Source organism: Dendrobates tinctorius, unplaced genomic scaffold, assembly GCF_039654945.1.
Source record: "Dendrobates tinctorius isolate UK_male_01 unplaced genomic scaffold, ASM3965494v1 ptg000377l, whole genome shotgun sequence".
NCBI lineage: Eukaryota > Metazoa > Chordata > Amphibia > Anura > Dendrobatidae > Dendrobates > Dendrobates tinctorius.
The window spans coordinates 2,106,425-2,132,698 of NW_027362043.1; the positions used below are offsets into that span (position 1 = coordinate 2,106,425).

Below are 26,274 nucleotides of genomic sequence, written 5' to 3' on the forward strand. Positions count from 1 at the left end.
TACTTCATTATAGTGGTAACATTTTTTCAATATAACTTGCGTTTATTTGTGAAATTTGGCGGAAATGTGGAAAACTTAGCAATATTCAAACTTTGAATTCTTACGCCCTTAAATCAGAGAGATGTGTCACACAAAATAGTTAATAAATAACATTTCCCACATGTCTACTTTACATCAACACAATTTTTTAAACTAATTTTTTTTGTTAGGAAGTTATAAGGGATAAAAGTTGACCAGCGATTTCTCCTTTTTCCAACAAAATTTACAAAACCATATTTTTAAGGAACACCTCATATTTGAAGTGACTTTGAGGGGTCTATATGATGGAAAATACCCCAAAATGACACCATTCTAAAAAACCGCACCTCTCAAGGTGCTCAAAACCACATTCAAGAAGTATATTAAACCCCTACAGGTGCTTCACAGGAATTTTTGGAATGTGGAAAAAAAAATAACATTTAATTTTTTTTCACAAAAAAATTACTTTAGATGCAATTTTTTTTTATTTTCACAATGGTAACAGGAAAAATGGATCCAAAAATTTGCTGTGCAATTTCTACTGAGCATGCCAATATTCTATATGTGGAGGAAAACCACTGTTTGGGCGCATGGCAGAGCTTGGAAAGGAAGGAGCGCCATTTGACTTTTTGAATGCAAAATTTGATGGAACAATAAGCAGACGCCATGTCGCGTTTGAGGAGCCCCTGATGTTACTAAACAGTGAAAATTCCCCACATGTGACACCATTTTGGAAACTAGACCCCTTATGGAACTTATCGAGATGTGTAGTGAGCACCTTGAACCATCTGGTGATTTACCAAATTTTATAACGTTGTGCTGTGAAAATAAAAAAATTCAAATATTCCCCACAAAAATGTTTTTTAGCCTCAAATTTTGCATTTTAATAAGGGTAACAGGAGAAATTGCACCTTACAATTTGTAGCGCAAATTTTTCTGAGTATGCTGATACCTTGTATGAGGGAGAAAACCACTGTTTGGGTGCGTGACAGGACTTGCAAGGGAAGAAGCGTCATTTGACTTTTTGAATGTAAAATTTGCTAGAATCATTAGCGGATGCCATGTGCCATTTAGAGAGCCCCTGATGTGCCTAAACAGTGGAAACTCCCCACAAGTGACCCCATTTATGACACTAGATCCCTCAAGGAATGTATTTAGATGTGTGGTGAGCACCTTGAACCCCCAGGTGCTTTACAGAAATTTGTAAAATTGAGCCATGAAAATAAAAAAATCACATTTTCCCCACGAAAATGTTAATTTAGCCCCTTTTTTATTTTCACAAGGGTAACAGGAGAAACTGCACCATTATGCAATTTTTCCTAAATCCTGTGATGCCTGATATGTGGGGAAATACTGCTTTAGAGGCACAGGGCAAAGCTGAGATGGGAATAGGCGCTTTATTAGCTTTTTAGCTAGAGCTATCATACCTGAATTTGATCATTAACCCCTTCACCCCCAAGGGTGGTTTGCAAGTTAATGACCGGGCCAATTTTTACAATTCTGACCACTGTACCTTTATGAGGTCATAACTCTGGAACGCTTCCATGGATCCCGGTGATTCTGACACTGTTTTATCGTGACATATTGTCCTTCATGTTAGTGGTAAAATTTAATTCAAATAACTTGCGTTTATTTGTGAGAAAAACGGAAATTTGGAGAAAATTTTGAAAATTTCCCAATTTTCCAACTTTTAATTTTTATGCCCTTAAATCACAGAGATACGGCACACAAAAAACTTGATAACTAACTAATATTTCCCACATGTTTACTTTACATCAGCCCAATTTTGGAACCAAAATTTTTTTTTGTTAGGAAGTTATAAGGGTTAAAAGTTGACTAGCGATTTCTCATTTTTACAACACCATTTTATTTTTAGGGACCACATCACATTTGAAGCCACTTTGAGGGGTCTATATGATAGAAAATACCCAAAAGTGACACCATTCTAAAAACTGCACCCCTTAAGGTGCTCAAAACCACATTCAAGAAGTTTATTAACCCTTTAGGTGCGTCACAGGAATTTTTTTGAATATTTAAAAAAAAATGAACATCTAACTTTTTTTCACAAAAAAAATACTTCAGGTTCAATTTTTTTCATTTTACCAAGGTTAACAGGAGAAATTGGACTGCAAAAGTTATTGTGCAATTTGTCCTGAGTACGCTGATACCTGATATGTGGGGGGGAACGACTGTTTCGGTGCATGGCAGAGTTCAGAATGGAAGGAGCGCCGTTTGACTTTTTCAATGCAAAATTGGCTGGAATTCAGATCGGACGCCATGTCACGTTTGGAGAGTCCCTGATGTACCTAAACAGTGGAAACCCCCTACAACTGACCCCATTTTGGAAACTAGACCCCCCAAGGAACTTATCTAGATATGTGGTGAGAATGTTGAACCCACAAGGGCTTTACAGAAGTTTATAACGTACAGCGGTACAATTAAAAAATCATATTTTTTCCACAAAAATGATCTTTTCACCCCAATTTTTATTTTCCCAAGGGTAACAGGACCCTAAAAGTTATTGTGCAATTTGTCCTGACTACGCTGATACCCCACATGTGGGGGTAAACCACTATTTGGGCGCATGGCAGAGCTCGGAAGGGAAGCAGCGCCATTTGACGTTTTTGGCTGGAATTGAGATCGGACACCATGTCGCGATTGGAAAACCCCTGATGTACCAAAACAGTGGAAACCCCCCACAAATGACACCATTTTGTAAACTAGACCCCCCAAGGAACTTATCTAGATGTGTGGTGAGCACTTTGAACCCCCCAGTGCTTCACAGAAGTTTATAACGCCCGGGCGTGAAAAAAATTCGTGTTTTTTCCACAAACATGATCTTTTAGTCACCATTTTTTTATTTTCCCAAGGGTACCAGGAGAAATTGGACCCCAAAAGTTGTTGTCCAATTTGTCCTGAGTATGCTGATATCCCATATGAGGGAGAAAACTACTGTATGGGCACACGTCGGGGCTCGGAATGGAAGTAGTGACGTTTTGGAATGCAGACTTTGATGGAATGGTCTGCGGGTGTCATGTTGCCTTTGGAGAGTCCCTAATGTACCTAAACAGTGGAAACCCCCACAAATGACCCCATTTTGGAAACGAGACCCCTAAGGAACTTATCTAGATGTGTGGTGAGCACTTTGAACCCCCAAGGGCTTCACAGAAGTTTATAATGCCCGGGCATGAAAATAAAAAAATCGCATTTTTTCCACAAACATGATCAATTAGTCCCCAATTTTTTTATTTTCCCAAGGGTAACAGGAGAAATTGAACACCAAAAGTTGTTGTCCAATTTGTCCTGAGTACGCTGACGCCCCATATGTGGGAGAAAACTACTGTATGGACACACGTTGGGGCTCGGAAGGGAAGTAGTGTCGTTTTGGAATGCAGACTTTGAGGGAATGTTCTGCGAGTGTCATATTGCCTTTGGAGAGCCCCTAATGTACCTAAACAGTGGAAACCCCCCACAAATGACCCCATTTTGGAAATGAGACCCCTAAGGAACTTATCTAGATGTGTGGTGAGCACTTTGAACCCCCAAGGGCTTCACAGAAGTTTATAATGCCCGGGCATGACAATAAAAAAATCGTATTTTTTCCACAAACATGATCAATTAGTCCCCAATTTTTTTCATTTTCCCAAGGATAACAGGAGAAATTGGACCCCAAAAGTTGTTGTCCAATTTGTCATGAGTACGCTGACACCCAATATGTGGGAGAAAACTACTGTATGGACACACGTCGGGGCTCGGAAGGGAAGCAGTGACGTTTTGGAATGCAGACTTTGATGGAATGGTCTGCGGGTGTCATGTGCATTTGGAGAGCCCCTGATATACCTAAGATATTGAAACTCCCCACAAGTGACCCCATTTTGGACACTTGACCCCCCACGGAACTTATCTAGATGTGTGGTGAGCACTTTGAACCCCCAAGTGCTTCACAGAAGTTTATAATGCTCGGACGTGAAAATAAAAAAATCATTTTTTTCCACAAAAATGATATTTTTGCCCCCAATTTTTTATTTTCCTAAGGGTAACAGGAGAAATTGGACCCCAAAAATTATTTTGCAATTTGACCTGAGTAGGCTGATACCCTACATGTGGGGGTACAACACTGTTTGGGCGCATGGCAGAGCTTGGAAGGGAAGGAGCACCATTTGACTTTTTCAACTCAGAATTGGCTGGAATTGAGATCAGACGCCATGTTGCATTTGGAGAGCCCCTGATGTGCCCAAACAGTGGAAACCCCCAATTCTAACTCCAACCCGAACCCCAACACACCCCTAACCCTAATCTCAGCCCTAACCCTAACCCTAGCCCTAACCCTAACCCTAACCCTAACCCTAGCCCTAACCCTACCCTAACCCTAACCCTAGTCCTAACCCTAATCCTAGCTCTAACCCTAACCCTAATGGAAAAATGGAAATAAATACATTTTTTTTATTTTATTATTTTTCCCTAACTAAGGGGGTGATAATGGGGGGTTTGATTTGCTATTTATGGCGGTTTTTATATTTGGCAGCTGTCGCACGCTAAAAGACACTTTTTATTGTAAAAATAGTTTTTGCATCACCACATATTGAGAGCTATAATTTTTCCATATTTTGACCCACCGAGTCATGTGAGGTCTTATTTTTTGCGGGACGAGTTGATGTTTTTATTGCTACCATTTTTGGGCACGTGACATTTTTTGATCACTTTTTATTCTGATTTTTGGGACGCAGAATGAACAAAAACCAGCGTTTCATGAATTTCTTTTGGGGGGGTGCGTTTACACCGTTCCGCGTGCGGTAAAATTGATAATGCGGTTTTATTCTTCGGGTCGGTACGGTTACAGCGATACCTCATTTAGGTCGTTTTTTTATGTTTTGTCGGTTTTATGCAATGAAAACTATTTTATATAAAAAATAATTATTTTTGCATCGCTTTATTCTGCGAGCTATAACTTTTTTATTTTTTAGCTGATGATGCTGTGTGGTGGCTCGTTTTTTGCGGGATAAGATGACGTTTTCAACGGTACCATGGATATTTATATGAGTCTTTTTGATCACGCGTTATTACACTTTTTGTTTGGTGGTATGATAATAAATCATTATTTTTTGCTTTGTTTTTTATTTTTATTTTTTAAGGGGTTCGCTAAAGGGGGTAACTAATGGGACAGTTTTATAGGGCGGGTAGTTACGGACGCGGCGATACCTAATATGTGTACTTTTATTGTTTTTTGTTTTTTTTATTTCCAAAAAATGGATTTATTTGGGGGAATATTTTTTTTTTTTCTAATTTATTTGGCGATTTTTTTAAATTTATTTTAACACTTTTTTTATTTTTTTTTAACTTTATTAAATAGTCCCAGGTGGGACATCACTGTCCTGTGACAGATCGCTGATCTGTCACATCACAGATCACTGTGACAGATCAGCGATCTGTCACAGGCAGTGCAGAAGGCTTCCTCATGCCTGCGCTTTGCAGGCACTGAGGAAGTCAGCTGCCTACAGGCCCCCGAAGGCCCCCGTCATCATCTTAGATTCGGGGGCCTGCAGGAAAGGAGCCCCCCGCAGCAGCGCTGCACATTGCGCTGCCGTGGGGGGCTCAGGGAAGCACGGAGGGAGCCCCCTCCCTGCCGATGCTTCCCTTTAACCCCCGGTACACCGCGATCATGTTTGATCGCGGTGTGCAAGGGGTTAACGTGTCGGCGGCAGTCCGTGACCGCCCCTGACACATTGTGCCGGGTGTCAGCTGTGATAATCAGCTGACACCCGGCTGCGATCAGCGGCGCTCACCACGTGGGCGCCGCTGATCGCGGTAGACGTACTATCCCGTCCCTGGGAATTAAGTCCCAGGGCACATGGACGGGATAGTACGTCTAATGGCAGAAAGGGGTTAATGTCAAAATATGTAAAATTGGCAACTCAAAACATTATTAGAACCTACAAAAAACCGAGTTCAAAACAAGCCCAGCCAATACGAACAAAGATTCAGCACGAAGACAAAAAAGTTTTACCGTGCAAAAATTATTTGTATTCAATTTTAATAAATACATATGTACTAAAAAAGGCAGACATACAAATAAGAGTATATGTAAGGTGATAGAACCTAGGCACAGACCACCCAACACATTGGATAATCACATTGAAATAATCTCCATTCAAATAGAGTGATTAATATCAAGGTCGGTGCATACATACAATCAATGCAACCCAAATACCAATAAGTCAATAATAAATTTTATATCATACCATTAATACACCTTGATGGGCAGGGAGACATGGAAAAGGTAACTGCTCGTGCATATGGCGGTTAGGCCTCATTGCCTCCTATCTAGTCCAAGTCCCCTCCCTCAAATCCATGGACAACTACCAATGTGACACCATAAATATCATTCATATCATCTTACCCTTTATTTTCACAAGGGTAACAGGAGAAATTGCACCATTGTGCAATTTTTCCTAAATCCTACGATACCCGATATGTGGGGAAATACTGCTTTAGAGGCACAGGGCAAAGCTGAGATGGGAACAGGCGCTTTATTAGAGTTCAGATTTTGCTGGAATGGTTCAAGTGTGCCATGTCACATTGGCAGAGTCCATATGTGAACTCATTTTCCAAACTACACTCCCCAATTAATTAATTTAGGGGTGCAGTGATCATATTCACACCACATGTGCCTCACAGAATTTTATACCATTGATGGTGAAGAAAGAACAAATTACATTTTTACTACTAAAATGTTGTTTTAGCCCCACGTTTTTAATTTTTCTAAGGGCTAATAGGATTTTTTTTTACAACAAACTGAGGTCATGAGTGCGCCAATACCCTTCATGTAATCGGGAAATATTTTTCAGTCACAGTACAAAGCACAGAAGGAAAGGAGCACCATACTATAGTTCAGATTTTACTGTCATGGTTTGCGGGTGCCAAGACCAATTGGGAGTGCCCCAGAGTTACCTAAACAGCAGAAACCCCCATAAGTGACCCCATTTTACAAACTACACCTCTCAACAAATCAAGAGGTGCAATGATCATATTGATACCACAGATGTATCACAGAATTTTATACGATTGGGCAGTGAAGAAAAAATAACTATATTTTTACCACCAAAATTTTGTTTTATCCCCAGATTTTACATTTATTTTTACTCAAGAAGTGGGTAAAAATGGCACCATAATTTGTCCCACAATTTCTACTGAACGTGGTAATACCCCATATGTGGCTATACAGTACTGCTTAGCCATACGGAGAGACTTGGGAGGGACAGAGCGCTATTTGCCTCCTGGATAATAATAATAATATTAATAATAATTTTATTTCTATAGCCCCGACATATTCCGCAGCACTTTACATTTTAGAAGGTACTCGTACAGACAATAGACATTACAGCGTAACAATAACACATAGATCAAAATAGATACCAAGAGGAATGAGGGCCCGGCTCGCAAGCTTACAATCTATGAGGAAAAGGGGAGACACGAAAGGTGAATGGTAACAATTGCTTTTGTGGTTTAGACCAGCCATAGTGTAAGAATCGGGTGTTCATGTAATGCTGCATGAACCAGTTAACAGTCTAAATATGTAACAGTACAGACACAAAGGGCTATTAAATGCATAAAGCATGTGAGAATATGATGCAAGGAACCTGGTTATGGTAAAAATTTTGAATGGAGCGCAGATTATCCAATAATAGTTTGCGGACTCCATATACAGAGCCTCTAATTGCTAGAAGAGCAGAATCCCACCTCAAGTGACCCCATTTTGGAAATTATACCCCTTTGTGAATTTTTTCTACAGGTGTAGTGACGATTTTGACTCCATGGGTGTTTTCCCAGAAACAAGCAGCAATGAACGTTGCTGAGTGAAAATTGCAAACTGCTGCTGTAATGACCAGTATGTTGTAGTGTCCAGTATGTTATACATGCTATTGGAGACATGATGTACCTGTAAGTTAGGCGGGTTCTCATCGCTTCAGAAATGTCAAACATGTGGACGCTGTATTTGGTTGAGGTACATTGTGGGGCTGAAAAGGGAGGGGGCATTTGGATTAGGGAATGCAGAATTTGCTGAATTTCTTTTGAGAGGTAAGGAGACATTTAGCTTTTTCACAGCCTTTGTGCTACCATTAACGTGTAACCCCCGTATATATTTCTGTTAACAGATGACAGACCTGAGTGGGCACTTGCTTTTTTGTGGATTGAGTTGAAGCTTTTATTGGGAACATTTTACATAACATTTGGGATTACATTTATTCGCGGTTACCATCTAATCTCCGAGTGAGATGATTCAGATGAAACCCCCTAAGAATCCATTCACTATAATTTGGTAGCAGAGTTACTCTGGACTCCATCTGGCCTCTGTTTGGTGTTGTCCTTCTCTTCAGAAGTGCACAAAACTATGCCAACCTAAAAAGACGGACACCGCCCGATCACAGGTCCTATGGCATCTACAGTGCCTCCATCTGCCTCAGTATACTACTAGTATAACTACACCAGTTTTTACATCACCATATTTTCAGAGCTATAATTTTTCCATATTTCAGTCATGTGAGGGCTTGTATTTTGTGGGACAAGTTGACGTTTTTATTCTCACCATTTCCAGACACATGACATTTTTTGATTGCTTTCTATTCCAATTTTTGGGAGGCAGAATAAACAAAAAACAGCAATTCAGGAATTATGGGGGGTTATGTCATGTCATGTCACTATTCATTTTACGCAATTGTTGTCTTCAGGGGCAGGAACGCAATAGTCCTTATTTACCTCCCTTATGTAAGAGGGTGAACTGTGATTACACCAGGAGAGCACTAGGACCCTGTGGTGTTTGCCTGCTGCAGCTAAGAGCAGGTGCTGCGAATGCCTGGGGATCTGTGTGTGCTGGGGGTGGGGCCTAGTGTCGGCTGTCTAGAGCTGTAAGGAAGCTTCCAGAATCAGAGAGACTGCCCAGAGAGGCACTGTGTGTGTGTGGAGCAGCTAGTGAGATGCAAGGAGACTGAACGCTGTAGGAGACTGTTTACTGCAACCCCTTCATCTTGGGAGCCTGAGGCCTTGCTGTGGAACAAATACAGAGCATTCCTGAGAGCTGTGTGACTGTGGAGCTCTGTGGAGTCCCAGTTTTGATGAGCTAAGAAGCAATATTGGACAGATATTTTATACAGAAACAGGCATATTGCTTCTAGGAGAATTTGTGAGGACTACAGGAGGAGAGACGGCATCTTGAGGCTACAGAACTATAAGTTCCTGGCATTTGGAATCGGCACCGGCCGACAAGACGAGGAACTTTGTGTTGTTGCAACTGATTGGTGCCGAAGATTTGGGACTGGCTGCAGCCTATGCAATCTATATGCCTGAGAGGAGATTTACCTCAGATTAAAGGTACCATAGTCATAGCTACCCGGGTATCCCTAGTTGAAGCGCTTAAGGACCTTTGTATTATATTTATATGTATTGTTATTGTAGGTTTGTGTATGTTATACTCAGTGTGCCATTCCAGGGGGTCCCTTGATATCACTACATTCTATTTACACCTGTTCTCTGAGTACCTGAATTGACCTTTCTGTTAGGTAAATTTATTTCAAACCCCTGTGTAATAAACACTTCAGGGAACCTTGGATTGGCATAATTATTTCAGCTCAGGCTGAGTGAGTGTACTGTATTAGGGTATTGAATCTGTTTCTTCCACATACTAAGTTCTACTTTATCTCCTGTTTGAGCAAAGATACTTTTGAGATTGCTGCCTCAGTCTCTGTTTGTGACTCACTGGATCTTATTCGGACCTCTGGTCATTACACTTACACAAGCACCATATACAAGTCCTATAATATCTGAGTATCTTTAGCAGAGTGACTGCCAAGGTGTCCATTCATGCAATTGCTATTCCTTTACTACATTTATTTTGTGGACATCAATATTCCTAAAATATAGATATTTAAAATAGCGCAAACAAGTAACATTTTGGACATTATTTATTGATTAAACTATTGAAGATTGTACTAGGAGCTTTAACATTTTCTACTCACTTCTCTTTTTTCTTAAAATAATAGTATCTGAAAGGAACACAACAGGCCTCAATAAACTGCTAAACCTTGAATTGTATTAAAACAATTAAAACTTGGTACAAACATCACATCTGTTCACAATGTAAATGTATTGTATGGACAAAAGATATCCATATAATTGCAAAATTTAATTGCAAATAAATAGTCAGACAAGATTTGTTTTCAACATTTGTTTCAAGAAAACTTTAAACATGTTATCTGATTTATAAGACAGCTCTAATAAAAAAAATAATAATAAAAATACCTGCTTATTTGCTTTAGCAAACTCCAAACCAATTCCTTCAACTCTTTTCCCTATATAACCAAGAGGACAGGGATCACAATGGAACCCAGGAGATGTGTTTACACAACGAACACGCGTGAAACAAGGATTTGCAGTGCACTAGAAAGACACAATAATATATTAATAATCTCAAAGAAATCAGTTCTCACAATTGAATGATAGCATCCTCTTTATATCAGTAATACAAATAAAGTGTGCTCACAGCTTTTATGGTTTTCAAACTTTATTGTAGCTTCATTAAACCCCATCTGAGCACAAAAGATTTCATATATTAAAATTGTCTAACAAAAACAGTACAGCTTTGGGTTTTCAAGGACAGTTTAAAAAATAAAAGCTGAAGACTAGAGATGGGCGAACTTGAACAGTAAAGTTTGAGGTGCGTACCGAACACCTACCTATTGTTTGGGCATGGACCCCAAACATGAACTTCTCCAGGAAGTCCGTGTTACTGATTAGGTTCGGCACCCGAACATCGGGCGTTTCCCATGCTGTCATCTGCATGACAGCATAATAAACACTGGAGGTTCTAATCGGCGGTAAGATTATTACTACTGAGCAGAGTGCTGCTGCTCCCATGCTGTCAGATAACAGCGTGAGCCAACAGGTCTGACCGGTGGTAAAAAGTTTACCTCTGGTCACAGGCGTTAGCTGATGGGAGTATCACTCCCATTAGCCTACACCTGCTGTTGCTGATAACAGCAAGAGCAGGCGCTGGCTTATGGAACTATTCATCAGCCTTTTCTATACATAAATAAATAAAAGGGCGTCTCTTCTATTTTTCATAATCAGAAAGGCAAAACTGACAGCTGCGTTATGCAATCCTCAGCTGTCAGATTTATCATGGCTGGGTGTCAAAAACAGAGGGGTCCCCATGCCGTTTTTTTATTTTTTAGGTAAATAATTTAAAAAACCGGTGTGGGGTCACCCTCATTTTTTGACTACCTGACAATCTAAAGCCGACAGCTGGGAACTGGTATTCTCAGGATGGTAAGGGGCCATGGATATTGCCCCCCCAGCCTATAAATAGCATCCCGCAGCTTCCCCAGAAAAGATGTGCCAATTCTGGCATTTTGCCTGGCTCTTCTCATTTGCCCTGTAGTGGTGGCAAGTGAAGTGGGGTTAATATTTGTGGGGTTGATGTTAGGTGCTTTATGGTCGCTGACAACAAGCACACAAGTTAGTAATGGAGAGGCGTCTATAAGATGCCTCTCCATTACTAACCCCATAGTCAGATTGCAAATAAACACACAGCCAGAATAAAGTCCTTTATCTGAAATAAAAATACACACCGTTTTACTTATTTAAAAATAAAAAAACAAAGTTACACTCACCCAATTTTTACTGTCTCATGCCAAAATCCATGTCTACGATAAGTGGTTTTCAACCTGGATGGTGCCATGATGCGAATGTCCAGGCTGAAAACTGTGGGAAAATGAGCTCCTGCGAGTGCAGCCTCAGTGACATCATCAAGGTTATCGCAGGTCATTGAGGCTGCATTCCCATCTCACTTCGCTGTGAGCTGGGCCCCTGAACTGTGGTAACATCAGTGAGTTTACCGATAGCACCATGAGAAAAAGTCTCAAGGTGCAGCACTAAGCTCAGTGAGTTCAACGCAGTTCACCGTGATGTCACTGAGTTTACTGCAGTGCACTGGCCTGGCTCACAGCGAAGTGAGCTGGGAAAGCATCATCAGTAACCTAGACACTGACACTGCGCTCGCAGCAGCTCATTCTCCCATGGTTTTCAGCCTGGATGGTTGCATCATGGCACATTCCAGGCTGAAAACCACTTATCCCAGACATGGATTATGACATGGGACAGTATGTCTGTATGGTGAGGGATATGATTGTTTTTATTTTTTTTTATTTTATTTTTTTTACAGGAGACCAGTGCTTTAATAGAATGGGCATTAGGTGAGTATTATTGTTTATAATTTTCAGATTTTTTACGGGAGACAAGAGCTTCAATGGAATGGGCTTAAGGTGAGTATAGCTTTGTTTTTTAATTTTAAATAAAAAAGTACAGCAGTGTCTGTTTATTTACAATCTGACTATGGGGTTAGTAAAGAATAGGTGTCTTAGAGGTATTTTTTAAATTATTTAAAAAAATGACGTGGGGACCCCTCTATTATTAATATCCAGCCATGATAAAGGTGACAGCTGAGGGTTGCAGCCTGCACCCGTCAGTTTTGCCATGCTGGTTATCAAAAATACAGGGGAACCCATACCTTTTTCTTTAATTTATTTATTTATAGTGCAAGCGCTGGCTGATGAATACTCCCATCAGGCACCGGCTGATTAATACTCCCATCAGCTTCCACCTGCTCTCACTGTTATCATCAGCCAACGCCTGCAACTGGAGGTAAACTTTTTACCTCCAGGCATAGCTGCTAGCTGATGCTGTCATCTGATAGTGAAGGAGCTGCAGATCTCTGACCTTACCGCTGATCAGAGCCAGTGTTTGCCGTGCTGTCATACAAATGACATGACATAGCATTACAAACAATGGATGTTCGGGCCCCTCATTCATCTGAAGGGTGCCTGGTTTGGGTACTGTTCTGATACCTGAACCAAACTTTTTTTTAATTGTTCAGCCAAACCTGAACATCCACGTGTTCACCCATCACTTCTAAAGACTTATTAGTCAGCAAAAGAAACAAGATCAGCTACAATACACAGTTTTGGGAAATGAGGCCCAATGATGCCTCATTGCAAAAATGCTTAATTTTGGAAATATAGTAAGATAAAAGGAACCTGAATTGTTAAAAACTGTTCAACTAATTGATGTAATAATACAGTACATATTTGAGAATTTTCACTGTATATATTGTGGCAAAGTCATTGGTAAAGTGCTGGAGGGGAGATATGTTTCACTACGCCTAATGGGTGTTTAGTGTCTGGAGAGAAACAGTCCAGAGAAGTAGTTTGTGCTTTTGTTTATGCCTGAACTGTGTGCCTTGCTAACCTTGTGCGGGCTGATCCCCACTAATGCAAGGACTGTACCTAGTGCTACCATTTTGCCCAGAGGGCCATGTTTATTTTGTGCTTAAACTTGGTTTATGCCACAGCTAATAAACCAAGTGCATCCTTAAAGCCGCAGTGTTCCCGTGTCTACCTTTGTGTGCAGTGAAGTGAGCCGAACTACCACTATATATATATACATACAGTCATGGCCAAAAGTTTTGAGAATGACACAAATATTAATTTTTACAAAGTCTACTGCTTCATTTTTTCTAATGGCAATTTGCATATTCTCCAGAATGTTATAAAGAGTGATCAGCTTAACAGCAATTACTTGCAAAGTCAATATTTGCCTAGAAAATGAACTTTATCCCCCAAAACACATTTCAACATCATTGCAGCCCTGCCTTAAAAGGACCAGCTAACATCGTTTCAGTGATTGCTCCATTAACACAGGTGTGGGTGTTGATGAGGACAGGGCTGGAGATCAATTTGTCATGATTAAGTTAGAATGACACCACTGGACACTTTAAAATGAGGCTGGTGCTTCGCATCATTGTTTCTCTTCTGTTAACCATGGTTATCTCTAAAGAAACACGTGCAGTCATCATTGCACTGCACAAAAATGGCCTAACAGGGAAGAGTATCGCAGCTAGAAAGATTGCACCTCAGTCAACAATCTATCGCATCATCAAGAACTTCAAGGAGAGAGGTTCCCTTGTTGCCAAAAAGGCTCCAGGGCGCCCAAGAAAGACCAGCAAGCGCCAGGACCGTCTCTTAAAAGTGTTTCAGCTGCGGGATCGGGCTACCAGCAGTGCAGAGCTTGCTTAGGAATGGCAGCAGGCAGGTGTGAGTGCATCTGCATGCACTGTGAGGCGGAGACTCTTGGAGCAAGGCCTGGTCTCAAGGAGGGCAGCAAAGAAGCCACTTCTCTCCAGAAAAAACATCATGGACAGACTGATATTCTGCAAGAGGTACAGGGAGTGGACTGCTGAGGACTGGGGTAAAGTCATTTTCTCTGATGAATCCTCTTTTCGATTGTTTGGGACATCTGGAAAACGGCTTATTCGGAGAAGACGAGGTGAGCGCTACCACCAGTCTTGTCTCATGCCAACTGTCAAGCATCCTGAAACCATTCATGTGTGGGGTTGCTTCTCAGCCAAGGGAATGGGCTCTCTCTCAGTCTTGCCTAAAAACACAGCCATAAATAAAGAATGGTACCAGAATGTCCTCCGAGAGCAACTTCTCCCAACCGTCCAAGAGCAGTTTGGCGATCAACAATGCCTTTTTCAACATGATGGAGCACCTTGCCATAAAGCAAACGTGATAACTAAATGGCTCAGGGAACAAAGCATAGAGATATTGGGACCATGGCCTGGAAACTCCCCAGATCTTAATCCCATTGAGAACTTGTGGTCAATCATCAAGAGACGGGTGGACAAACAAAAACCTTCAAATTCAGACAAAATAAAAGCATTGATTTTGCAAGAATGGACTGCTATCAGTCAGGATTTGATCCAGAAGTTGATTGAGAGCATGCCAGGGAGAATTGCAGAGGTCCTGAAGAAGAAGGGTCAACACTGCAAATATTGACTTGCTGCATTAACTCATTCTAACTGTCAATATAACCTCTTGTTACTCATAATATGATTGCAATTATATTTCTGTATGTGCTAAAAACATCTGACAAACACACATAAAAACCAGAGGGCAGCAGATCATGTGAAAATATAATATTTGTGTCATTCTCAAAACTTTTGGCCATGACTGTATATACACACATACACATTATACAGTGGGGCAAAAAAGTATTTGGTCAGTCAGCAATAGTGCAAGTTCCACCACTTAAAAAGATGAGAGGCGTCTGTAATTTACATCATAGGTAGACCTCAACTATGGGAGGCAAACTGAGAAAAAAAAATCCAGAAAATCACATTGTCTGTTTTTTTTTCATTTTATTTGCATATTATGGTGGAAAATAAGTATTTGGTCAGAAACAAGCAATCAAGATTTCTGGCTCTCACAGACCTGTAACTTCTTCTTTAAGAGTCTCCTCTTTCCTCCACTCATTATCTGTAGTAATGGCACCTGTTTAAACTTGTTATCAGTATAAAAAGACACCTGTGCACACCCTCAAACAGTCTGACTCCAAACTCCACTATGGTGAAGACCAAAGAGCTGTCAAAGGACACCAGAAACAAAATTGTAGCCCTGCACCAGGCTGGGAAGACTGAATCTGCAATAGCCAACCAGCTTGGAGTGAAGAAATCAACTGTGGGAGCAATAATTAGAAAATGGAAGACATACAAGACCACTGATAATCTCCCTCGATCTGGTGCTCCACGCAAAATCCCACCCCGTGGGGTCAGAATGATCACAAGAACGGTGAGCAAAAATCCCAGAACCACGCGGGGGGACCTAGTGAATGAACTGCAGAGAGCTGGGACCAATGTAACAAGGCCTACCATAAGTAACACACTACGCCACCATGGACTCAGATCCTGCAGTGCCAGACGTGTCCCACTGCTTAAGCCTGTACATGTCCGGGCCCGTCTGAAGTTTGCTAGAGAGCATTTGGATGATCCAGAGGAGTTTTGGGAGAATGTCCTATGGTCTGATGAAACCAAACTGGAACTGTTTGGTAGAAACACAACTTGTCGTGTTTGGAGGAAAAAGAATACTGAGTTGCATCCATCAAACACCATACCTACTGTAAAGCATGGTGGTGGAAACATCATGCTTTGGGGCTGTTTCTCTGCAAAGGGGCCAGGACGACTGATCCGGGTACATGAAAGAATGAATGGGGCCATGTATCGTGAGATTTTGAGTGCAAACCTCCTTCCATCAGCAAGGGCATTGATGATGAAACGTGGCTGGGTCTTTCAACATGACAATGATCCAAAGCACACCGCCAGGGCAACGAAGGAGTGGCTTCGTAAGAAGCATTTCAAGGTCCTGGAGTGGCCTAGCCAGTCTCCAGATCTCAACCCTATAGAAAACCTTTGGAGGGAGTTGAAAGTCTGTGTTGCCAAGCGAAAAGCCAAAAACATCACTGCTCTAGAGGAGATCTGCATGGAGGAATGGGCCAACATACCAACAACAGTGTGTGGCAACCTTGTGAAGACTTACAGAAAACGTTTGACCTCTGTCATTGCCAACAAAGGATATATCACAAAGTATTGAGATGAAATTTTGTTTCTGACCAAATACTTATTTTCCACCATAATATGCAAATAAAATGAAAAAAAAACAGACAATGTGATTTTCTGGATTTTTTTTTCTCAGTTTGTCTCCCATAGTTGAGGTCTACCTATGATGTAAATTACAGACGCCTCTCATCTTTTTAAGTGGTGGAACTTGCACTATTGCTGACTGACTAAATACTTTTTTGCCCCACTGTATATATACCGCATATATATATATATATATATATATATATATATACAGTGCAGACCAAAAGTTTGGACACATCTCATTCAAAGAGTTTTCTTTATTTTCATGACTATAAACTTCAAGAGGTAGTCACTGGAAATGGTTTTCACTTCACAGGTGTGCCCTGTCAGGCTTAATAAGTGGGATTTCTTGCCTTATAAATGGGGTTGGGATCATCAGTTGTGTTGTGCAGAAGTCTGGTGGATACACAGCTGATAGTCCTACTGAATAGACTGTTAGAATTTGTATTATGGCAAGAAAAAAGCAGCTAAGTAAAGAAAAACGAGTAGCCATCATTACTTTAAGAAATGAAGGTCAGTCACTCTGAAAAATTGGGAAAACTTTGAAAGTGTCCCCAAGTGCAGTGGCAAAAACCATCCAGCGCTACAAAGAAACTGGCTCACATGAGGACCGCCCCAGAAAAGGAGGATAAGTTCATCCGAGTCACCAGCCTCAGAAATCGCAGGTTAACAGCAGCTCAGATTAGAGACCAGGTCAATGCCACACAGAGTTCAAGCAGCAGACACATCTCTACAACAACTGTTAAGAGGAGACTTTGTGCAGTAAACCTTCATGGTAAAATAGCTACTAGGAAGCCACTGCTAAGGAGAGGCAACAAGCAGAAGAGTCTTGTTTGGGCTAAAGAACACAAGGAATGGACATTAGACCAGTGGAAATCTGTGCTTTGGTCTGATGAGTCCAAATTTGAGATCTTTGGTTCCAACCGCCGTGTCTTTGTGCAACACAGAAAAGGTGAACGGATGGAGTCTACATGCCTGGTTCCCACCATGAAGCATGGAGGTGGAGGTGTGATGGTGTTGGGTTGCTTTGCTCGTGACACGGTTGGGGATTTATTCAAAATTGAAGGCATACTGAACCAGCATGGCAACCACAGGATCTTGCAGCAGCATGCTATTCCATCCAGTTTGCATTTAGTTGGACCATCATTTATTTTTCAACAGGACAATGACCCCAAACACACCTCCAGGCTGTGTAAGGGCTATTTGACCAATAAGGAGAGTGATGGGGTACTACGCCAGATGACCTGGCCTCCACAGTCACCAGACCTGAACCCAATCGAGATGGTTTGGGGTGAGCTGGACCGCAGAGTGAAGGCAAAAGGGCCAACAAGTGCTAAGCATCTCTGGGAACTCCTTCAAGACTGTTGGAAGACCATTTCCGGTGACTAACTCTTGAAGCTCATGAAGAGAATGCCAAGAGTGTGCAAAGCAGTAATCAAAGCAAAAGGTGGCTACTTTGAAGAATCTAGAATATAAGACATATTTTCAGTTGTTTCACACTTTTTTGTTAATTATATAATTCCACATGTGTTAATTCACAGTTTTGATGCCTTCAGAGTGAATCAACAATTTTCATTGTCATGAAAATAAAGAAAACTCTTTGAATGAGAAGGTGTGTCCAAACTTTTGGTCTGTACTGTATATATATATATATATGTATATCTATATATATATATATTATATTATATATATTCACATATACATATACCTGCACCCCTTTAAAATGGAATTGTCACCAGATTTCAAAGTACAAAGTGGATCTTTCACCAGATTTCAACATACATCAATAACTAGATCTATTAGACGTGATTGGTGTACTTACTTTAAAAGTCTGTGACAGTGTCGCTGCATTATCCTGGTATTAACATGTGAAAAAGTGTAGTTTTGGACTGGGCCGTATGAGATCTCAGCAGCATCAGAGCGAAAGGACATTGACAATCAGGCTAGTTTGTCGGAGAATTACCTAAAGTTTTCAAAAAGCTTTAAACAGCCATTTTGACAGGGATTACGTGAAATTCACCACCCTCATTGGATGTACCAGTTCTGCATAATATTGTAAATAGTTTGTGTTGTTAAATCTGGTGACAGCTTCACTATAAAATCTAACCTTTATAGCTGACATACACTACCTCCTGACACTGCACAGAAGGAGTCCGGAGCCAGACATCCAGCGGTCTCCCATTCTGCTCCGACCTCTCAGGGACCTGCTCAGCAATCACGGTGAGCCAGACGTCCTGCTCAGACTCATTCTGTGAGCCTGGATGTTGCTGTCACCTCTGGTGCAGTAATGGTAGCGCAACCTGCTCTGCAGGGAACCGCTCCAGAGGCTAAGTCCTCATGCCGTGCTACTGGGCATGCCCGCAAGGTGACCTCTCAGTGGAGAGCAGGGGTCACATGTTCAGGTCCTGCGTTGGATCTGATTGGTCCTTCCCAGGGTACTGGAAGGTCCCGGAAGCGCATGGCTATAAAAAGCCCGCATGGCGGCTCGACCATGCGCTAGTGTAGACTAATATGCTTTGTGTGAAAGGTGATGGATGCATGTGTCTAGTGACTGACTTATTTGAAACCCCCTTCCCTCTGATATTACGAATGGTGACAGAGTGTTGGTTTAGTCAGCTCCAGTAGTGGCAAGCTATGCGCCACTGTGCTTCCTGCACTGTACACTAGTGTCCAACAGTGTCCGGCTTCCCGGCGCTATCGTTAAGCGGCTGCAGTTACTGCCGCGCTGTGCTTAGCAGCACCTCTTGGCATTCGCGTCTGTGACGCCACATGCTGTGGCTGGCCCTGTGAGGTAACAGGCCCAGCGTTTATCCCTAATTTATTCTAGGGCGCCTCTGTGCCTTAAACAGAGCCGCTCTAGCATCTCGGGTGACTTTAACCCGAGTGCAGTACTCCGCCTCCTGGCGAGTCTGCCATTAACCAGCAGTGGTCTTGTCATCTAACGCACCTCCTATTATTTATATTTGGTGTGTTCCGTCATCCCTAACAACTTGTTGGCCTTAGCACTGGTGGGACAAAGACATATGTGGTGGGTATTGTGGCTATCTATAATGGAGGAATTGTCGCCTTTTATCGCTGTACAAGTAATCAAGCCTGTGTATCTCAATCTAACTGAAACCAATTTACATACCCGAAACCAGGGGTACATCCAAGACTCTGGACAGACAGGGTCCATTCTTATAACTTGCTTTTTAGGGAATACTTTCTCTGACTAGCTAATTATCTAAAGAAGGGAACATGTCAATGAATTGGGCAATATTGCCATTGGAATACAGGTAATATGAAAATACTTTACCTCATTAATGTCAGTACAGACAGTTCCATTTCCAGTATAGCCAGGTGGACATGAACCACACTTAAATCCAGATGGAGTTTCAGTACAAGTGACTCCTGAGAAGCAGGGATTAGGAATACAATTTTTGGGATAAGCTATAGTAACAACTTGGCTTTTACTGGGAATTGCATGTATACCTATGAAGAATCAAATAACAAGTAGTTAATTGGAAATAGACACATTAAAGTAAAATAACAATCAGTTTGAGTTCTATAGCAAAAATAATACTTTATTACATTTTATTAACAGTAAAATTAGCCATGATGTGTTGTTTTTCTATACCTCTGCATGTATAGAAAAGTCTTAAAATTCTTAAAAATTAGTTGCACTTTCAAACTCTAAAACCATTCAGTTTTTCACAACATATTCATATGTGATCTATCATCCCCAGTCATAAACGTCACCGTTTTTCAGCACTGCTCATTGGCGCCATCTTGTGAAGGCAGCTTCTGACTGGCTCGAAGTTAGAAACTAATGTAAGTACAGATGAGAGAACCTTTAAAGGTTTGGATTGGTTCGATTCGCTGAACGTTTAGACGTTCGACGAACATCTTCAATGAACATACATGAAACCCATTAAATTCAATGGAAGGCCAAACTAAACATATACACAACACTTCAAGGGTTGAAAAAAAGCTTCCCAAACAGCTAAAATTAGGGGCAGACACCATGAAAAATGGCATTAATTGACCTACAGTAGAAATTTGCGAATGGCACAGCTGCAGTAAGCCATGGGCCATGCATGAGGTATCAGGGTCTGGGCTTGCATTTACAGCTTGGAATTGAAGTTTCAATAAGGACGTGGTGGTTAAGGGAGCGGTGTAAGCCTTCTTAGCTGGGAGCCCTGATACATCATGCAACACCTCCATTATTTTTTTTCTCCAGCCACACTCAGATGGCACAAACATCAGTTTCATGATTGGTAGAAAAATGTAAGGAAAGTAAGACAGGTAGTTGAGTGAAAGTAAGTGCATTTCTGCCTGTCTGGGATCCCTACTTACACAGGCAACCCACCAAATGGAGACCCAAACTGGAGTCTCCACATTTCAAAAAAATTATTGTCACACACCACTAAAGTGGCATCAATTATCAATTTCCACAGAGTAGAAACAGTATAATAGGCCTCTGACACACCTTCCACGACAGGCAACTCACCAGATGGAGACCCAACTTGAAGTTTCCACATTTCAGAAAAATATTGTCACACACCACTAAAGTGCCATCAATTTCCACAGAGTAAAAACAGCATAATAGGCCTCTGACACACCTTTCTCTATACAGGCAACTCACCAGATGGAGACCCAACTTGGAGTCTCCACAATTTAAAAAATATTGTCACACACCACTAAAGTGGCATCAATTTCCACAGAGTATAAACAGTATAATAGGCCTCTTGCACAACTTCTGTTACAGGCAACCCACCAGATGGAGATCCAACTTGAAGTCTCCACATTTCAAAAAATTCTTGTCACACACCATTCTTTGCTTTTTTTTTCCTCTCTGCTTTTATCTGTACATTTTATCCCCATTGAATATGTGCTCCATGGACAATGTGACCAGGTGTGTATCTTGTGAGATGTATGCATGCCTTGGACAGCCGTTTGAGGGTAAATATGTCTACACTCGATGCTGGCAACAAGTTACATATTTGGAAGCTCAGATAATGGATCTAAATGTGCAGCTCACAACACTCAGGAGCATAGCAACCTTGGAGCGGAGTTTAGCGCTCACTAAGCCTGTGCTGGCTGGCGCCAGTGATATGGAGGAGGGTGGATGTGGGGAAGATCAGGACAGAGAAGTACGCAGCTGAGTAAATGTTACAATAAGCGGTAGGGAAAAAGTGCCAGGGAGCCCAGTCCTGATCTAGCACAACCTAGTAAATATGCCTGTTTGGCTGATATTAGGAATGCAAGCTCAGGACTGGGATCACTGCAGCAGGACGTTGCTCCTAGCAACCAGTAAAATGACTGATGTAGGAAGGAGGGAAATAGGAGTGCAGAAAAGGCCAGAGAGATGTCGGTGGTAGGGGAATCTATAATTAGGTGGACAGACAAGGTAATCTGCAACCAAGATGTGAATGCCGAACAGAGTGTTGTCTACCAGGTGCTCGAGTTCGACATATTGCGGATCAGATAGACAGATTGCTGGGTGGGGCAGGGGAAAACCCAGCGGTCATGGTACACATTGGTACCAATCACAAAGTTAGATGAAGGTGTAAAGTCCTTAAGAATGATTACAGGAAACTAGGAGACAAGCTGAAGGCCAGGACCTCCATGGTGGTGTTTTCAGAAATACTGCTAGTGCTATGAGTTTCACTAGGTAGACAGCGGGAGCTTAGGGAGATAAATAAGTGGCTTAGAAATTGATATAGGAGGAAAGGGTTTGGGTTCCTGGAGAACTTGGCTGACTTCTTTGTCGGCTACAGGCTCTATGGTAGGGACGAGTGAAACGTGCGCACCAGGGAAGAGGGACCAGACTCATCTACACTTGAATTAGCTATTTTGATACCGGTAAACAATTCGTGCCCCACTCTTTTGTCTCACTCTACTTATAGTTCATACTATACGCTATCCGTATATTGCTAGGAGAGTGTTAGCACTTTTTTTAATTCTTATCTTTTTGCTGAATATCATATATGAGATCTGCATTAGGTGTTACGTTGTCTTCATCCACATGGACTGTGCTGCATGCAGGCTTTTTTGTTATGCTTAACCAGCAATGTTGATATTGATATAGAAGGGTTAATGTTTTTCTTCTTTGGCTAGAATTTGTTCTTATATTATTGTAGCCTTATAATCTCTGATTCAAGGATTTTATACTTCTTGTCTCATATGAGATATTTTCAGGAATCAGCAATAACATGTTCTGGGTACATGGCAAATAAAGGTCAGCATGACCTGGGTAACAGGGGTGCTACATGAGATACATTGAGTTACATTACTGTAAATGGTATAAAATACTGCTTCTTATTTGAATAAACTAGAAAAGTGATTTGCTCACAACTCGTGTGCATTCTTTTCTCTGAGCTCATTATCTGAGGGCCTAATCTCTTAGTTCGGCCTCACTGGTAATTCGGCTTATCTGACTTTGGGTCAAAACGAAAACAGCTACGACAGATTTAGCGCCCAACGCGAGGTCGTGGTAACCAGCCTATTCGGAATCCATATGTGGGAGTTTCGTAATAGATTGGACATACAAATTCTTCTAGCTGCAGCAAGATAAGGAGCCTTATTCTTACACTTTCTTTTTGTGCTTGCAATTAGTGATGAGCGAACGTGCTCACCACTACTTGGTACTCGCCCGAGTATCATGGTTCTTGGTGTACTCGGCGAGCACCCAGCATTTCTGGGATTACTCGACGGGAACTCGGGTCTCCACCCAGCATTTTTTGGCGGACTTTAGAGACCTAATCACGCTGCAGGGATTGTCTGCCAGACAATGAAACGCCGCAGCCATCTTTGTTGTGGTCATGCAGTGATTGGCTGGCCGCACAGCATCATCAGGGGTATTAGAGACTAGACACCGCCCTGCTTGGCGCAATCAGCTCCGGATTCAGAGAGTGTAGGGAGAGCTGCAGCCTTGATAGGGTCAGAATTGGGGATTTATTAGCCAGTGTGGGGTCTACCATCCTTAATACTCACATCCAGCTAAAGCAACAGTCCTAATCCAGACTAATTCCGGAGTATATAGGTTCCAGTGTTAGGTAGGCAGGGTAGTGTACGTCACACTATACACATCAGTGCAAGGCCTGCAGGCACTGTATGTGTATATAGATCATTGCATACATCAAGAGGGTCCATTCCCTTCCTGTGTTCTGGTGCTGCTGCTACCTGTAGGATATATTAGCCGTATATAGCTAGCCCCAGGTGTAATTGGAATACAGGCCACAAATATTTTGGTGTGGTATCTCCGTGCCAGCTCAGCCAGCTCATATCTGTGAGTGCTCAAAGTTTTGCCAGTTTACGGCGTTTTTTGGCCTGGCTGTCCATGTAGTTAAATACAGCAGTATTTAGCCCCCCAAAAAATACAGGCCACACATTTTTTGGTGTGGTATCTCTGTGCCAGATCATACCTGTGCGTGCTCAAAGTTTTGCCAGTTTACGTCGGTTTTCTTTTTTTGTCCTGGGTGAAACTTTACTTATACACAGCAGTAGTTAGCCCAAAAATAAAAAAAACAGGGCTCACATTTGTCGTAGTGGTATCTCCGTGGAGCTCATATCTGTGCGTGCTCAAAGTTTTGCCAGATTACGGCAGTTTTTGTTTCTTGGCCTGGCTGTCCATGTAGTTAAATACAGCAGTATTTATCCCCCCCAAAAAAATACAGGCCACACATTTTTGGGTGTGGTATCTCCGTGCCAGCTCATATCTGTGTGTGCTCAAAGTTTTGCCCGTTTACGGCGGTTTTATTTTTTTGTCCTGAGTGAAAATTTACTTATATACAGCACTAGTTAGCCCAAAAATAAAAAAACAGGGCACACATTTTACAGTGGGGTCTATCTGTGCCACGCCTTATACATCTGTGTGACAAAAATTGAGGCACTTTAGGCCTAACTTCCCTTATTTGGGCAGTCTGTCACTCTCGTTATATCCAGCAGTCTTTTTTATCGACAAAGTAAAAAAAATTTATACTGTCTGTTATCTCTGGCTGAAGCCTGGTGTATCTGTGGTGTAGAAATCTTTGCTTCGCGGGCATACGTTGCATAGTTCTGTCTGTTTGCCTTGTTCTACTCATTATTTTGTGTTTTCAAAAATTAACACAAATCCTAAAAAAAATTAATTCAGTCTCTTATCTCAGGCTGAGGCCTGGTGTATCTGTGGTGGAAAAATCTTCGCTTTGCAGACATACTGATCACATATAACCTTTCTCCAAATAAATCCATTTGTATTGAGCTTTTCAAATATTTCAGTAGTGCATTTAAAATGGGCAAGGCAAGGGGCAAGGGACGGGGAAGTGGACGTGATGCTGATGGTGCATGTAGAGGACAAGGCCATGGCGAAGCTGAAAGTGGGCCACAACAAAGACCTACATCTTAGCGCTCGACCTTCCTGTCCCAGTTCCTAGGGGACTGCACCACACCACTATTGAAGCCAGAGCAGTGTGAAACGGTTGTTTGATGGATAGCGGATAATGCTTCCAGCCACTTAGCCACCACCATCACCATGTCTTCCACACGGTCAAGTCTAAGTAGCCATGAGTGTGGACCGGATATTACTCACCCTGATCCTCCTTCCTCCCACCATGCCGAGTGCCCTGAGACAACTGATCCCACACTCGGACACTCCGAAGAGCTGTTCAGTTTTCCATTTGGAGATTCGTGCCTCTCGCCCGCTCCACTTGAAGCAGGGCAAGATGATATTCCATGTAGTGATTTACAAATCTTTGAGCAGCCACGGTCACAAGAGGTGGACAATGATGAGACACAATTGCCGGAAAGTCAGGAGGAGGAGCAGGGTGCGGATGTGGAAGACCAGATTGTGGATGACATAGTGACTGACCCAACCTGGCAGGAGGACATGCAGAGTGAGGACAGCAGCACACATTGGGAAGGAGGCATATCACCCAAACAGGCAGGTAGAAGCTGTGTGGTGGCCGCAGACAGAAGGCGTGCATCCGTTCCCCGTAACATCAACAGGATTGAAGTTGCCATTCCAATTGTTAAATCTTCCCAAGTCAGGTTATTTTTTAAAGACTCAGCCGATATCCCCAAACAGGCTATTTGCAGCACTTGCCATGCCTGCATCAGCAGGGGTAGCAAAACTACCATCCTGACCACCACCAGCATGATCAGGCACATGGCAGCAAAGCACCTGATTTTGTGGGCTGAACCCCAGGCTCCAAGAACACTGTCTGCAGGTGACAACACTGCTTCTTCCACTGTTTTGCGTACAAGCCAATCCCCAGTTCACCATGCCTGTGAAGATGCCTCGGGCCCTGCACCTGTTGTTGCCCACAGTCAACCAGCACCATCATCAAGCCAGACCATGTCCTTGTCCCAGCCCAGCCTTCAGTTGTCTATACCACAGTGATTGGAACGCAAGCGGAAATACGCAGCCAATGCCCCACAGGCCACAGTACTTAATTCACACATTTCTTGTCTGCTTGCGCTCGAAATGTTTCCTTTTAGGCTCATTGAGATGGAAGCTTTCCGCAACCTGATGGCGGCGGCCGTCCCAAGGTACTCAGTCCCCAGTCGCCATGATTTCTCCCGTTGTGCCGTACCTCCACATCTCATCATCTGCTGCCACTAGATCACCAGTGTTAACGTGTTCTGTGCTGCTACAGCCATTGTTAAAATCCAAACAAGGGTGGGTGTTTTTGCTGGGCATTAAATACTTGTTATTTAAAAGGTTGAGGTGTACCCCACAGGGGAAAATGTTTGCCTGCCAACACACTTAG

The 26,274-nt window shown here is 42.1% G+C and overlaps 1 protein-coding gene across 1 annotated transcript in view; it reads right to left on the reverse strand.

Moving 5' to 3' along the window:
- The window catches only part of LOC141075888 (cartilage oligomeric matrix protein-like), a 579,419-nt gene that overhangs the window by 379,621 nt on the left and 173,524 nt on the right, over positions 1-26,274 (reverse strand). Inside the window, exons 4-5 of the mRNA XM_073563079.1 lie at positions 19,839-20,014; positions 10,312-10,449 (exon numbers count right to left, since the gene is read on the reverse strand). Of these exons, the coding sequence (XP_073419180.1) occupies positions 10,312-10,449; positions 19,839-20,014 (314 nt within the window). The remainder of the gene's footprint in view (positions 1-10,311; positions 10,450-19,838; positions 20,015-26,274) is intronic.